Raw genomic sequence first — 17,696 nt, 5'->3', positions numbered from 1 at the left:
TTTAAATGTACTGGTATTGGTCTTATTCATATTTGGGATAAAACAAATCATTATATGAGGTTCTACTGCAGTTGTACAGGGCCCTGGTGCGACCGCACCTGGAGTATTGTGTGCAGTTTTGGTGTCCTAATTTGAGGAAGGACATGCTTGCTATTGAGAGAGTGCAACGTTGGTTCACCAGGTTAATTCCTGGGATTGCGGGACTGACAAATGATGAAAGAATGGATCGACTGGGCTGATATTCACTGGAATTTAGAAGGATGGGAGGAGATCTTATAGAAACATATAAAATTCTCAAGGGATTGGACAGGCTAGATGCGGGAACAATGTTCCCCATGTTGGGGGAGTCCAGAACCAGGGGTCACAGTTTAAAAATAAGGGGTAAGCCATTTTCAGCCAGAGTTGTGAATCTGTGGATTCTACCAAAGAAGGCAGCGGGGGCCAATTCACTGGATGTATTCGAGAGAGAGTTAGATATAGCTCTTGTGGCTAACGGAATCAAGGAATTTGGGGTGAAATCAGGAACAGGGTACTGATTCTGGATGATCAGCCAAGATCACATTGAATGGCGGTGCTTGCTCGAAGGGCCGAATGGCCCACCCCTGCACCAATTTTCTATGTTTTTATTTCTCCACAAAACATTCAGCCACAGTATTGTGTCCAGTTCTGGTTGTCACACTTTTGGAATGATGCAGAACAGATTTAGCAAACTCTTCGTAGAGAAGGACATCAGTAATGTGGATTGAGATCAAATCTAAAGTTGCTTTCGTAATGGCTGTGAATGCATTTAAAATTATGGAGGATCTGGACATTGTTGACAAATTGTTCCCATTGGCATATGGGTAAACAAAAAACCTAGGATATTGAATGGTTGGTTAGCAAAATAACCTAAAATGAACTTTAAAAATATATGTAGTGCCTGAAATGCAACGATAAGGGGAGCCAGGCAGAGGAAACATTCAATTATAGAACTCAAAATGCAGCTGGATAGCTATCTGAAAGGAAAATAATTTCAGAGTTAAAGTGAAAATATGAGACAGTGTGATAAGCTAGAGTGTTCCAACACAAACCTAGAATAGACTCAATGAACTGAATAGCTTTCCCCCATGCTGTGACTATTCTGTGGTTATTTCTCAGATTCTATCCATTTCATTCACCTTTTATCAAAACACACCTGTCAAGAGTCGAGAGTCAATTTAATTGTCATTTGGACCCCTTGAGGTCCAAACGAAATGCCGTTTCTGCAGCCATACATTACAAACAAATAGACCCAAGACACAACATAATTTACATTTTACATAAACATCCATCACATTGCTGTGATGGAAGGCCAAAAAAAACTTATCTCTCCACTGCACTCCCCCCCCCCCCCCCGATGTCAGAGTCAAAGTCAAAGCCCCCGGCGTGCGCTCGCAGAGTCCCGCGGCCATTAAAGCCGCGCGGGGCGGTGATGTTAGGCCCCGCTCCAGGAGCTCTTCGACCCCGCAACTCGGGCGGGAGAAGTCGCCTTTGCAGGAGCCCTGAAAAGCGGTCTCCCTCCAGGGACCCGGTGCCGCCGTCCGCCAGACCCGCAGTTACAGCCTCCGAATCAGCAGCAGCAGCAGCAGCAGCAGCAGCGCTCCACCACCGCTCTACCCGCTCTGGACTCGGCCAGCTCCGCGGTGGTGAGGTGAGTCGTCGGCACCAGAGTCCCCAGTCTTCTTCTGTTGGAGGCCGCTCCTCATTGCAGCCCCAACGACAACGGAGACCCGACAAGAAAAGGTCGGGTCTCCCGTGCAGGGAGAGATTTAAAAGTTATGGGAAACATAGAAACATAGAAAATAGGCGCAGCACCTGCACCGCCATTCAATATGATATAACTCTGATATATTATATCATTCAATTATGATATAATATGATTCAATATGATAAATATGATCATGGCTGATCATCCAAAATCAGTACCCCGTTCTGGCTTTTTCCCCCATATCCCTTAATTCCCTTAGTCCTAAGAGCTAAATCTAACTCTCTTTTGAAAACAATGTTACTTTGGCAGCTAATACATGATAGAACTGTGACTTTGGAAACCCAGATCACCATCTCACTAGGGTCAATTATGCATAGTATATTCTCCCAATTGCTGCAGTCCAGTCACACCCTTTGTTTATTCACCCTGTTGGCTTACCGCCATGCTTCAATGACTACTGACTGGTAGCACACATCCATTGTGATGAAGTGTTTTGAGATGCAAATCAACTCCCACCTCAATAATGACCTGGACCCATTCCAATTTGCCCACCAGCACAACAGATTGACAGTCTGTGTGACCTCACTGGCTTTAACTTGGACAATAGGTACACATCAGGCTTCACTGACTGCAGCTTGGCATTCAACAGAAAGCAGGTAACTACAGGCCAGTTAGCCTAACGTTAGTGGTGGGGGAAATGGATGTAACAGCAGAACACCCAGCAAAGTCAAGTTTGTTTTCCTTAGGCTGGAGAGACAGGTGGATATATTGAGAATAGAAAGATATGGATCATGTACAGGCAGATGAGATTGGTTTATCTTCGCATCATGTTCAGCACTATGGGTCGAAGGGCCTGTTCCTATGTTGAACTATACAAATCACTGTGCAAATTAAAGCATTTGGCATTGGAGGTAGTATACCTGTAAAGATTGAAAATTGGTTGATAGACAGGAAATAGGGAGCAGGAGCCGAAGTAAACTGAGGGTGGACACAAAATGCTGGAGTAACTCAACGGGACAGGCAGTTTCTCTGAAAAAAAGGAATGGGTGACGTTTCGGTCGAGACCCATCTTCAGACTCAAGTAAACCGATCTTTCTAAGCATGACAGGTGGTAACAAGTAGAATATTGGTGATCTGTGCTTGGAATCCCAGATAATCTGAATTTGAATGAGAGATCCGAACGCAATATTTCTAAATTTCTCAAGTTGTGAACAAGAGGCAAAGTGGTTTAGACAAGTTGAATTATTTGACAAATACATGACAGATGCAGCATGCAGACTGGATGTAGTTAGGATGTTTCCCATGGCTTGGGGTCTAAAACTAAGGATCATAGCCTCAGGACACAGGATAAGATATTTAGAACTGAGTTGAGGAGAAATCTCTTCACAAAGTATGGTGAACCCAGTGGAATGCTATCCCACAAAAGGCAATTGCGACCATGTTGGTGAATGTAATATAAAAAGGTAGATATATTTCTTGATGAAGGTCACGGGGAATGGGAAGGAACATTACGATAGCAGATCAGGCAGAACAAATTCAAGGGACAAATGATCCACCAGGCTCTTACCCTCTACCCTAGTCTCACAGTTATAGCCACAAGAGATTTAAAAAATACTTCTGAATAATAGTTGTTCCGTATGCAAAAACAATGGGAGGTAAAGCTTGATGAGGCATATAAAGACTCAATACTCCATAGATATTCTTCTACTGAGCCATCTCAGAAATTGTCACCTCTTCCCTTCCCCACCCCTAGAAATGTTGTTATTTTTAATTATCATGAGTACATGGGGAATGTGCAGTCCTCTAGAAAAGCATGAATACTATTCGTAGAAACAAAGATGCTGGTTAGTATTCAGTGTGTTTAGATAGCAGGCTGGGGATTTGATTCCAATGTTATAATTTCTTGCACCGTCTTCCTTCCCCAGAGAAAAAAAAGACAGAGTAGAGTGAAGGCCACTGTAATTTGAAACTCCAAATGCACGTGGAATAATGCTGCTGAAATACTGATGCCAAATCCAATTTGGTTATTGGATTTTTGCCTTGATTTGAGAGTAATGCATAAGTGGAATCAACGTACTAGGCAAGTATATTTTTTGCGCATGCTCTAAAGTTAGTTGGGAGCGGGGAGGGGTAGGCGATAGAGGTGGAATACATTGCCCAAATTACTTCAAAGGGGCAGGAATTGGGTGAAGACAATTTAAATTATGATCGACAGAGACCATAAGAAGCATGCTCAAGCCGATTCACAACAGGAGAGGTTGTGGCATAAACCTTTGCTGCTCTTATGAAAGAATTTGGATACTCATTCAACCATGGCTTAATTTCAGTGTGAGACAGAAGAAAAAGTACTGTGGTCATAGTTTTTTGTTTTGTTTTTTAAATGGAAAAAAATTCTGTTTTCTTCACCATTTTACATATTTTATAATCTAGTAACAGTTTCAATTCAAACCATTCCAAAGTGATGAGTTAGTATTTAGTATGACCAAATTTCTTAAGTGCCTATGGAGATATCAGGAGCTTAATTTTTATGGAATTAAGTATTTGTTAACAGAAACCCTAATACATTCCTGCCAAAAAGCAGAACACTATTGAAGAAGGGTCTTGACCCGAAACGTCACCCATTCCTTCTCTCCAGAGATGCTGCCTGAACCACCGAGTCTACCCACACTACGAATTAAACTCAGTTGACAAATTAGATGTTTTTTTTCATATATACCACTGCGCCAGACACGACACTAATCAAATCACAGAACGGAAATTCCATAACATTATACTATAATAGCAGTATAGCGATTTCACATTAGTTATAGTCAACAAAAGTTTGTAAAATATTAGAAGTGGTGCATTATTTGCTGGAAATAAGAAACTGATGCACCCAATTATTTATGGGATAATGCTAGAATGGCCTTCATCTTAAAAGCATCATCCTTCGTTCGAATGATCTAGGCACCGCAACACTCTGAAGTACAGTGCCATCCATATGTTTGGTACAAAGACCAATCATTTATTTATTTGCTTCGGTACTCCACAATTTGAGATTTGTAATAAAAAAAAAAAATTGCATGTAGCTAAAGTGCACATTGTCAGATTTTATTAAAGGTCATTTTTATACATTTTGGTTTCACCATGTATAAATTACAGCTGTGTTTATACATAGTCCCCCCATTTCAGGGCACCATAATGTTTGGGACACATGGCTTCACAGGCGTTTGTAATTTCTCAGGTGTGTTTAATTGCCTCCTTAATGCATGTATAAGGGGGCTCTCAACACCTCCTCTTTCCTCCACTCTTTTCATCATCCTTGGAAACTTTTACTGCTGTTTATCAATACGACGACCAAAGTTGTGCCAATGAAAGTCAAAGAAATTATGAGACTGAGAAACAAGTTTAACTGTTAGAGACATCAGCCAAACCTTAGGCTTACCAAAATCAACTGTTTGGAACATAATTAAGAAGAAAGAGATCACTGGTGAGCTTACTAATCGCAAAAGGACTGGCAGGCCAAGGAAGACCTCCACAGTTGATGACAGACGCATTCACTCTATAATAAAGAAAAATCCCCAAACACCTGTCCGACAGTTCAGAAACACTCTTCAGGTGTGGATTTGTCAATGACCACTGTCCGCAAAAGACTTCATGAACAGAAACACAGAGGCTAAACTGCAAGATGCAAATGACTGGTTAGCCACAAAAATAAGATGGCCAGCTTACAGTTTGCCAAGAAGTACTTAAAAGAGCAACCACAGTTCTGGAAAAAGGTCTTGTGGACAGATGAGACAAAGCTTAACTTATATCAGAGTGATGGCAAGAGCAATTTGTAGCGGAGAGAGGGAACTTCCCAAGATCCAAAGCATGCCACTTCATCTGTGAAACATGGTGGTGGGGGTGATATGGCCTGGGCATGTGTGGCTGCTGAAGGTACTGGCTCACTTATCTGCATTGATGATACAACTGCTGATGATAGTAGCATAATGAATTCTGAAGTGTCAAAGGTTCAAAGGTTATTTTATTGGTCACATACACCTAGGTGTAGAAAAATGCTTCTTGCCAATGCAGCACATAAAGAAAGAATACAGACATAACAGTAATAAAGAAATTTAAACATAAAAACATCCCCCCCACAATGGTTCCCATTATGAGGGAAGGCACAATGCTAAATCTGCTATCTGCTCAAGTTCAAACCAATGCCTCAAAACTCATTGGCCAGCGTTCATTCTACAGCAAGACAATGATCCCAAACATACTGCTGAAACAACAAAGGAGTTTGTCAAAGCTAAAATATGGTCAATTCTTGAGTGGCCAAGTCAATCGCCCGATCTGAACCCAATTGAGCTTGTCTTTTATATGCTGAAGAGAAAACTGAAGGGTACTAGTCCCCAAAACAATCATAAGCTAAACATGGCTGTAATACAAGCCTGTATTACAGCAACTGGTGATGTCCATGAATCGCAGACTTCAAGCAGTCATTGCATGCAAAGGAAAGTGCAACAAAATACTAAACATGACATTGCCATGCCCCAAACTATGTATAACACTGCTGTAATTTCTACATGGTGAAACCAAAATGTCTAAAAATTGCCTTTTTTAAAAAAAATCTGACAATGTGCACTTTAACCACGTGTGATTTTCTATTGCAAATCTCAAATTGTGGAATACAGAGGCAAATAAATAAATGATGGGCCTTTGTCCCAAACATTATGGAGGCCACTGTACATAACATTGCTATGTGAAAAAGCATACAAGTTACCATTTATCAAAATATCTGTGCAAATTAACTGCTGCTTTTTGTATATTACAATGAAAGTGCTTAATTTGTTGACAATTTCTTGGGACAAGCCAAGGTAATAAAATATGTTATTTGAATTACAAATTACTTTTTGAAATCAGCAAATTCTATTGAAAGGTCTAGTGCTGGATTGTTAACTCTTTTGACCCACACATGCTGTTTAATTGGCTGTATTTCCAACATTTTCTGTTTTTGTTTCACATTTTCACAACTTGGCTGATTATACAGTTATACAGTTGATAGTCCAGCAACAATTAAGAAATATTTTAAAAATAAAGTGCTGGAGGTAAGTGAGAGGGATTTCATTGACAAATGGTTGGTCAAAGGTCAGAGATGAAAAGACAAAAGTCGGTGAGATAAGCATAGTAGAGGCATGAAATGTGAAGCCAGAGGAAGGGATATATGTGGAAGGGGACAATGGAAAGCAAAAGGGGGAGAGGATGTGGGAGTAATGGGTGTACATCCAGGTGAGGGATAATCTAGGGAAGAGACTATGGAAAGAAGGGGGTGAGGATCGTGTTTTTTGGTTAGTTCCCTAAAATTAGAGAATTTAATGTTCATGGACTTGGGTTTTAGCCTACCCAAGCAGAATATGCATATGCAGACATCTACAGACTATACCTGCTCCTGCAATATGTAAACACATGATTTAAGAGGAGCACATCAGCTGGCTACTCACACCAATCAAAAATATGTTCAGACCGACTTCAACTGCATTCTTGTCTATCCCTGGTAATGTTTCAGTCTCTTGCTTCCACCATCCTTTGAGAAAGAGTGTTTCAAGGACTCATGAGCCTCAAAAGGCAAATGTAGCTCATTTGCCTTAAATGGACTAGCCCCCTCCTTTAAAAAGAAATGTTTTTGATTCTTCCACAATAGGAAACATATTCTCCATATAGAATAGAATAGAATAGTTTTTTTATTATCATTGTAACATGAACCATGTACAAAGAAATTTAAAAATGTCAGCCAGTCAGTGTCATATCCATCCTGCCAAGACCCCTCAGGATTTTCTTTTCACCCTCTGCAGCAAACTCAACAAGTCGTCAACAAGATTAATTAGATCATAAAATAGGTCATGCTATCAGCTGTATCATCTTTGATGACATATTGGAAAATGTAGATACTTAAATGTCACACCAATATCCTCGCCAATTGGCCTTTAGAACTCAAGATTTAGCCCTTTAGAATAACTATTTCAAGACCTCTTCTATTTAATTCAAATCCATTTTAATCACTGCATTTAGAATTAGATTTGCATGTCCCAATCATTTATAAGTGTTTTCATGTCACATGACATGTTTATAAACTGATTTCTCCAAACACTCCATGCCAAATGAACACTCTTTAAAAACAAACTTAACACAAGTTTTATAAATCAAGGCGTGTACAAAGGAAATAATAGATTTGCAAAATCAAATTTGAAAGCACCATGTCTAATTTTAATGTACTTACCTGTGCACGATCTTCATCAAACTCAAGACAGCCCATGCCATCAAGACGTTGGAGGTCAATCCAGCCTTTCCAAGTCACACAGACACCATTAAGTATCATGGGGGCCTTCAGGTATACCTTTATGAAGAATAAGACAATTCATTAAAAATTACATTGACATCTAATGGTGAATTTAAAATATCATGAAAACATATTAGTGACAAAAGAAATTCTAGTCTAGTCTGCAACAACAACTTTTGAAAAAGGCTGACGACCAAATATTCCAGGGCATTTGACATTTAGAAAAAGAAACGACAATAAGGGAAATAACCCAATTATTTGCATGCCTGGAAGATGCTATCCAATCCAATCCAACTTTATTTGTTAAGCACTTTAAAACAGCCAATGTTGACCAAAGTGCTGTACAGAAGAATAAACAAGACATCATAAACAGACACCATAACAGCTCACATGAGGCGCAAAAATTACATATGAAATACAACAATAAATTAAAAGACATAAAACATGAGTAAAAATAATAGCCACGGAATAAAAGCAAGCAAAAAATAAGAAGAAATTAAATCAAGTAAATAAATAAAGTTGACATCTTACTGGGTATCAAAGGCCAAGGAGAAGAGATGGGTTTTAAGAAGTGATTTAAAAACAGACAAAGAGGCCTGTTTAATGTGGATAGGCAGATCGTTCAATAATTTGGGTGCCGACACAGCAAAGGCACGGTCCCCTCTGAGCTTCAGCTTAGTTTTAGGCCCACTCAGGAGCAGCCGATTATCTGACCTGAGAGAGCGGGCGGGTGTATAAGGGTGTAGAAGCTCAGATAGGTAGGGCGGGGCAAGACCATTCAGGGATTTAAAAGCAAATAAAGGAATTTTAAAATGGATCCTAAACTGAATAGGCAACCAGTGGAGTGAGGCTAAAATGTGCGAAATGAGCTCATGTTTACGTGTGCCAGTTAAAAGACGTACAGCTGCATTCTGTACCATCTGGCGACGGAGGACCCACTAACCCCCACATACAGTGCATTGCAGTAATCCAGCCGAGTGGTAACAAATTCAGTTGGCAAATGACCTGGTTGCTATCTTCCAGGCTTCTATAGATTCTTGAATTGTTTCTGTAGAGTGGAGGGTAGTAATCATGACCTTACTGATTCAGAAGGGAGAGAAAGAGAAAATTAACTACCTAACGATCATCCTGATGCCATTGGTAGAAAAAATGCTGGAATCTATAATGAATGATATAGTACCAGAAAACCTTGAAAGCATTAATAGGACACGTGGAGTCATGTGCAGAGTGGTTAAGGAGGAACCAGTGGATGAGGCGTATTTGGATTTTTAGAAAGCTTATAACATCCCACAAAAAAAAGGTTTGTTAACAAGGAATCAGGTGGCAACACACTTTCCTAGATTGAGAATTGGTTATTGTACTGAGAGTGGGGAAAATAATATCCTTCTCAGACTGTTAGCTTTGATGAGTGGGGTTTTACAGGAATTGATGTTTGGGCCACAGTGGTTTACAATCCATTTCACTACAATTGCAGAGTAAATCAAATACCATGATTTCAAATCTTCTGGTGGTGCTCAACAACATTTGAATATGAATACGGAGGATGATGTAGAGAGACTGGTGGGGGGGGGGGGGGGGGGGGGGGGGGGAGAGATATGCACAAGCCGAGTGGGTGTGCAAGAACTTGGCAAAATATAAAATGGAAAACATTATGTACTCTATTTTGGTGAAAATACAGAACATTTTGTTTAATGGCAAGAGATTAGAGTGTGCAGATATTATAAGTGTGCTGAAGGAAACATGGTCAGCAGGGCAAATGGCCTGTATTACAAGAGGATTTGATTACTGGAATTAAAAATGTTTTATTTTAATTGCACAAAGATTTGGGGGCACTGCACTTACAACTATTGTGTATAATTTTAGTCTCCATACCCATTAGACTAGATCCAGGAATGCTGGGTTTGTCATTCGAGGTGATCAACAAATACTTTCTCAGTATAGAAAGATGAGGAGCTTTCACCAAAACTCAATTTCCTTAAAACAGGTCTTGATAATCAAGCTATATTGACGATATTTCTCTGCACTGCAGAGCCTAGGACCAGTGTGGGGCAAAAGAAACGTAGGAGACCAAGGAGCATGCCATTTAGATTGAGATATTAAAAAAAAACACTGAGAGTGGAAAACTTTTGGAATTCTCAATTGAGGGCTACAGAGGCTCAGTTGCAAATGTTCATTCAAAACAAATCAATGCATTTCTGGATATTAAGCTTTTACTAGAAAACGTTGCTAAATGGAGCAGCAGGCTCGATGGGCCCATTGGCCTGTTCCTGTTCCTAATCTTTATGCTTTTTTTTTTAAAACACTTAAATGATTATTACGATTGTTTATGTAACAATATTTCATTATTTAATTAACTGAATAGAATACTTCATCAAGTACAAGACAGCATCACACTGTAGTGAAACTGTGACTTTAGACTTGAGTAACAGTACGGAAACAGGCCCTTCGGCACAACGAGTCCAAGCCGACCAGCAATCGCCCCATACACTAATCTACACACACCAGGGACAATTTTTTACAATTTACCAAAGCCAATTAATCTACAAAACTGGACATCTTTGGAGTATGGGAGGAATACGCTAAGAAAACCATTGCAGTCACAGGGAGAAGGTACAAACTCTGTACAGACAGCACAATAATCAGGATCAAACATGGGTCTCTGACGCTGTAAAGCAGCAAATCTGCTGTGCAATAATGTGCATTCGAATTATTCCCTACTTCAAAGCGCACATTATTTTACTGAACATGAAACTATGAAATGCTTTGGCACTTAGGGACATTTGGCTTAATGGCTACTAAGTATTAAGATGATGAGGAGAAATTTAGTTTGGTGAGCAGCAATTGCGCGAGCTGGAGAGAGCATTTCCGCATCTTCTGCAGATTATAGGCCAGAATCATGCATGAATACATTAACCCACTTGTCCCAATTGTTATATTATTGTTTTATAGAAAGATTAGTCAACAGATTTTTTAACAACTCTGAACTTGAAGGGCTTCGGAAACGTTGCGACTGATTTATACTGCCTCAGTACAATCTACCATCTCACACTCGTGTTCTAAAGTATGATTGTGTCTTTGTTGTGGTAAGATTTTTAGTGAACTGTATGCAAAATAGAATTTCACTGTACCTAGGTATATGGGACAATAAAGTACCATTGAACCCTTGATAGATTTTTGAGGATTTTTCAACATCAAAGAATATGGGAATAAGGCAAGAACATAGGCATAGGATCAATTATCTTACTGAATGTTGCAAGGACCATTAACCTACCACTGCTTGCTTTTCTTTAACTTCTGTTCCACACTGACTGAAAACTTCTCATTTATATGTTCACATTCTACATTTTCAAGCTGTGGATGGGTGTTGCCCTAAAACTGGAAAACAAGTATTCTAATATTTTTATTTGTTTGAGGTGAACATTTCCAAGTTTGGTCATTATCACAGTGCTGTGGGCTACTATTCATAGCTGTGTTTCTACATTGCTATAAAGACCACACTTCAAAATGTGGTTCATTAGCTGCAAATTGCTTTGGGACATTCACACGAACATGAAAGCTGCCAGATAAATGTCAGGCACTTAAAACAATACTATTTAAAATAACTGAACGATATAATTTGAAATAAATTCTCATCCAACGGTTCATCAGGTTGATTCTTGGATAATTCAAACGTGATGCAAAACAAAAATCAGAACGGTTTTACAAAAAAACCTGGATAACTTGGATAATGAAAAGAAAAATTAGTAAAAATGTAGATAACAGCAATTCAATGCTCTGTAAGATCTGAATGATAAAAGGAGTATTTAGCTTTTTAAGATGTCTTCACAACAGTTCGCACTAACAATAAATACTTGTTGCAGCTCAGTTTTGACCAGCAATATATTTTTGCTTGTTAGGCAGGGCAAATTAAGTGGAAATAAAAATTGTGGTCACAACTCTTACTAGTGATGGCTTGAAGGGTTGCACACTATTAGAAATTTCCATTAACTCAGGACTCTACAGTGCCCCATTAACCACAATTTCAAACTGATTATCTTGTGCGAAATGCCACGTGATAATTGTTTGAAGCAATTAGTAGAAATCAAGACTACCATGACCAAAGCTGAAGGACAGTACTGCCTTCCCCAGCACAAGAAAACATCTAGAATAAAAAAACAATTGCTCAGAGATAACAGAATTGTCATTGGTAGCAAGTAGAGCCGGAAATGTACTTGTACGCAATGAAAACAAATTGGCCTCAGCTGTGAGCTTGAATACATCTTAGACACCATGCAGTCAAGTAAGGAATTAGTTCAATTTGAATTTCAATTAACCAAACTATGAATTCTCGATGTATCCCGCATGTTACAGGTATGGCTCCAACCCATGTCGGTATGCAAGGATACTGATCACTTACATTTTGGATTATGTTCATGCTCATATTGAACTTATTGAACACACACTCCAAGAAGAGCAAGTGCTAAATTGGCATTTTTGACTTCAAATTAAAATTTCTCTACAAATCCATTTCCATATATACTGGTTGAGTATTTCCAACATTTATTTTGTAATCTCTATATGGAATTGATTTTGTTCTAGAGTGATGGCAATAAATTAGTGTAACATCCCAATGTCCAAGAAAATTCATTAAAAATTTGCCTGAAAAACAGTTATAAATCTCTTAAAAATGTCCAGATTATATTTAATGGCAAGATTTTCATTTCTAATATACTGGTTGAATTTCCACATTTTTCCAAATCCATTTCCAATATAAAAAAAAATTATTTTGTAATCTTATATGCAATTGATTTTGTTCTAGAGTGATGGCAATAAATTAGTGTAACATCCCAATGTCCAAGAAAATTCATTAAAAATTTGCCTGAAAAACAGTTATAAATCTCTTAAAAATGTCCAGATTATATTTAATGGCAAGATTTTCATTTCTAAATAGAAAATATACCAAAGGCTCCAGCGAATCAATAAAACAATGTTATTGCAATTCCCTTTATGGAGGTGGAAAGACATTACTGGATATGCCAATGTTTATGCATGCTTTAATGTATAAAAACAAGGAAAAAAATAATACTAATCTAATCACCCACACCAACCCTTCTAATACATACCACAGATCCTTCACATCCATACGCCCCTATTAGCCACAATAGTACAATTTCCTTCATCTTAAAGAACCAAACCCAACTAGTAAGAGGAAACATCAGTCAATGCAACAAATTGTTAACCACACACTTCCCCAAGAGTCTTAGTCCACCACCTCTCAACTCCAATAGAAAATCCACCAGAGCTCTGCCTTTCATCACTTAAGATTCTTTACATACTTCTGTTATTATTACATAATTTACAGAAGTCGTCATTACACAAAGCATGTGCAAGGGGGCTTGAGAATGTGGGTTGTAGCACACATGAAATATGGAAGTCCTGCAGATGTTAACTGCAGGATTAGTTTAATATTACTTCCTGTTTCCCAGCCAGCAGAAAAGTAGGCTGGCTGACGGCTATTTGGTAAAACCTGTGTTAACATAAAATAGTACATCACAGGAACGAGGTCTTCGGTGAACAGTGTTTGTGCTGAATGCATGTTGGTAGACTCCAGATAGAGCAAGTAATCGTGAAGAAAAGCTCAAGGATAACACTGTAAGAAGGGAATAACTCAAACCAGTTGGGAGTTTGGGGGAAAAGGGAACACGTGAGGTACAAGGGAGCCCTCTACAAGCAATGCTCAAAAAACAAAATTTCCTTCATTTTGAACCCCAGAAAATCCAGACAAAAATTGTCATATTTGTGGCTCTGATTTATTAAACATTTAAATTTGGAACCATACTTATTAAAACATGCTGCCGAGGACATACCAGAAATGTAGAACATTAAAGGGCCTGTCCCAATTTCACGACCTAATTCACAACCTCTGCTGAGTTTGCCCTTGACTCATACTCGCAGCATGGTCGTCACGAGGTCGGAGGAAAGTCGTAGCAGGCCGTGATGCTAGTCGTAGGTTCTCATGGCATCAAGTAGGTCGGGGCGTTTTTCTAGCATGATGAAAAATGTCCACGAGTTAAAAAGGTCGTGAAAGTGGGACAGATCCTTAAAGGCGAGGCAGAAGAAGAGCAATACATTTATGATATGCAAGCTTGTTGATCTATCAATTGTAGTTTTACAAGAATCTAATAATGAGAACTAACATTTCACTGGTTATTTCATCAGTATGAAGGAAATAGAGCACTACAGTGACAAATGTCAAGTGCAAACACTGACAAAAATATCCACTGGTCTGAGTTCAAGGGAAATTAGTTAATTCAAAAACAGAGCTAATCGAATGATTTCATATGCTTGCATAATGAAATAGTAATGATGTAATCACTAAGTTAAATTTGCTGGGCACCACTAAAAAGATACAAGCCTTAGAGTACCCAACTAGTGTACTTTTCAGAAACATAGAAACAAAAGTTTAAATGCAGAAGGAAATGAACACTTTTCAACCGGTGAACTCTATTAGTTCTCAATGGTGGATGATTCTTCATATACACCAAATGTAACAATGCAAATAATTACCATTGAGCTGTCACATATGCTCAGTTTCACTATATAGGTTTGTGTTCCTTCTGTTACATTTTTACAAGATTTGGCTGCATGCAGTTTATAATGACCCAGAGCATCTGATCAACCATGCATTCCTGCTTGACCACATCCTAATTCTTTTCCCTACTCCTACAGTTGAGAAGTTTTCTTTTTCCTATGTTAATTCTATTTCCATTTTAGGTGGAACAGCAGCAGTTCTAATTTTGCCCTCCCACAACTTCTGTAATTGGAGATCATGAATCAGTGCGGTAACAACATCGTCCAGCAAATCCACACCAACAGGAAATGGCCGAGACCCTAGACAAGCAGTCTGCCCTCCCCCAAGTTATTCAGCTCCAATGGAATCTTTCAGAGAGCTGCATTCCTACAAAGACAGAGTTCTGACTCATTCATTCAATCTAAGTCACATGAATCTGTCCATTCATCCACCAACAGACCACAGCTATCTTTACTACATCTTACAGTGCTCCCATCTGCTTCTGAATCATCCACATTATCACAAGGTCCTTAATCATTAAGATCTTGTATCCTGTACAATTAGAAGTAAGAAAAAAGTATGCCAAAATATCATGCACAAACCACTTTGAGTGTGTTTTAAATTAGAGATGGCATTGTGAAGATGCAAAAAAAGACGAGATGCTGGAATCTGAAGCAAAAAGTAGGCTGCATTGGCAAAGATGTTGAAATATGCTGTATTAGCTCTGGTATTAAGACTCAAGGCTGCAAAAACAGAATTTGTCAACTAATATCCATAAACAGTGAAACGTCTCGGAATTAATGGCTTACGATCTCTCTAGTGGAGATGGAACATTTCGATGGTATGGGAACTTCAAGTCATGATCAGGAGCACTTAGAAGTCCAGCCTAAGGGGTGAAGGAGCACATTACCCACTGATCTGCCCTGGGTGTTCCATCTCTGAGAGAGTTATGAACCAACGGGCATAGTTTCAAGACATGGGGCCAGTAATTTAAAATCTAGGTGAATAGAAATTCTTCTAATTCGTCAATGTATCTTTAAAAAATCTCTGGCCTGAGGCGTGGCCAGCATTTATCAGCCATGATTATATTGAATGATTGGGCATTCTTGAAGGCCTGATGGCCTATTCCGTCTACTATTTTCCTGTGCTCGAGCCTACGAAGACACATTTTTGATCTATAGGATTACACGATCATTTGGCAGCTGTAGCAGGACTTACACGCCATGACTTCCTACAAGGTGACATGAAGTTGCAGCTCCAGCGACAGCGAGGCATTATCTCTGGACAAGCTCAATGCTTTTTACATTGGTACATAGGATAATTAAACACTTAACACTTAAACACTTAACAGTTGTCACCATGGAAGAGCCTACAGTCCCTACATTAGCCATCTCAGAAATCACCAAGCCAGAGGAGGTCATTCTTTATTCAAAGGAACTGTCTAAGAAGAGAATAGCAAAATTCCTAAACGGGGGGTATACGCAGGCTTGTAGAGGCACCAAACGTGTGGGTTACTTTTTTCAGGCATAAAAGGCTCATTATACATGCACGTTGGTCGTCTAACATAAAGTTGTTGTTGCTGCTGCGAGGTTGTTGCCTCGTGGGCTCAAGCTGGACATCTGCTGAGGTGGAAGGACACTCACCCCTAGAGAGAAGAGAGCTGGTCAGCTCAAAGTAAGAAAGAGAGAGAAGAGAGAGAGGGTTGCCCTGGGGTTCGTTAGCCAACATTTGCAAGCCACTGTATGTGTGTGTATATATATATATATATATATATATACATACATACATATATATACATACATACATATATATATATACATATACATACATATATATATATATATATACATATATATATATATATTATATATATATATATACATATATATACATACACATACACACATACAGTGGCTTGCAAATGTTTTCATACCCCTTGAACCTTTCCACATTTTGTCACGTTACAACCACAACCACAAACGTAAATGTATTTTATTGTGATTTTATGTGATAGACCAACACAAAGTGGTGCATAATTGTGAAATGGAAGGAAAATGATACATGGTTTTCAAATTTAAAAAAAAATAAAAAACTGAAAGTGTGGCGTGCAAAAGTATTCAGCCCCCGAGTCAATACTTTGTAGAACCACCTTTCGCTGCAATTACAGCTGCAAGTCTTTCGGGGTATGTCTCTACCAGCTTTGCACATCTAGAGACTGAAATTTTTGCCCATTCTTCTTTGCAAAATAGCTCAAGCTCAGTCAGATTGGATGGGAGAGCGTCCGTGAACAGCAATTTTCAAGTCTTGCCAGAGATTCTCTATTGGATTTAGGTCTGGACTTTGACTGGGCCATTCTAACACATGAATATGCTTTGATCTAAACCACTCCATTGTAGCTCTGACTGTATGTTTAGGGTCGTTGTCCTGCTGGGAGGTAAACCTCCGCCCCAGTCTCAAGTCTTTTGCAGACTCTAACAGGTTTTCTTCCAAGATTGCCCTAAATTTGGCTCCATCCATCTTCCCATCAACTCTGACCAGCTTCCCTGTCCCTGCTGAAGAAAAGCATCCCCACAGCACGATGCTGCCACCACCATGTTTCACAGTAAGGATGGTGTGTTCAGGGTGATGTGCAGTGTTAGTTTTCCGCCACACATAGCGTTTTGCATTTAGGCCAAAAACTTCAATGTTGGTCTCATCTGACCAGAGCACCTTCCTCCACATGTTTGCTGTGTCCCCCACATGGATTGTGGCAAACTGCAAACGGGGCTTCTTATGGCTTTTTTTTCAACAATGGCTTTCTTCTTGCCACTCTTCCATAAAGGCCCGATTTGTGGAGTGCACGACTAATAGTTGTCCTGTGGACAGATTCTCCCACCTGAGCTGTGGATCTCTGCAGCTCCTCCAGAGTTACCATGGGCCTTTTGGCTGCTTCTCTGATCAATGCTCTCCTTGCCCGGCCTGTCAGTTTAGGTGGACGGCCATGTCTTGGTAGGTTTGCAGTTGTGCCATACTCTTTCCATTTTCGGATGATGGATTGAACAGTGCTCCGTGAGATGTTCAAAGCTTGGGATATTTTTTTATAACCTAACCCTGCTTTAAACTTCTCCACAACTTTATCC

At 39.3% G+C, this 17,696-nt stretch overlaps 1 protein-coding gene across 3 annotated transcripts in view; it reads right to left on the bottom strand.

The window, feature by feature from the left end:
- cbfb (core-binding factor subunit beta) overlaps nucleotides 1–17,696 on the bottom strand; it is a 60,810-nt gene that overhangs the window by 14,426 nt on the left and 28,688 nt on the right. For all 3 annotated transcript variants that reach the window (XM_055648606.1, XM_055648605.1, XM_055648604.1), the window contains exon 4: nucleotides 7,968–8,084. In XM_055648606.1, the coding sequence (XP_055504581.1) occupies nucleotides 7,968–8,084 (117 nt within the window). The remainder of the gene's footprint in view (nucleotides 1–7,967; nucleotides 8,085–17,696) is intronic.

This window comes from Leucoraja erinacea, chromosome 17, assembly GCF_028641065.1.
Source record: "Leucoraja erinacea ecotype New England chromosome 17, Leri_hhj_1, whole genome shotgun sequence".
NCBI lineage: Eukaryota > Metazoa > Chordata > Chondrichthyes > Rajiformes > Rajidae > Leucoraja > Leucoraja erinaceus.
This window is presented reverse-complemented; position numbering and strand designations above follow the sequence as displayed.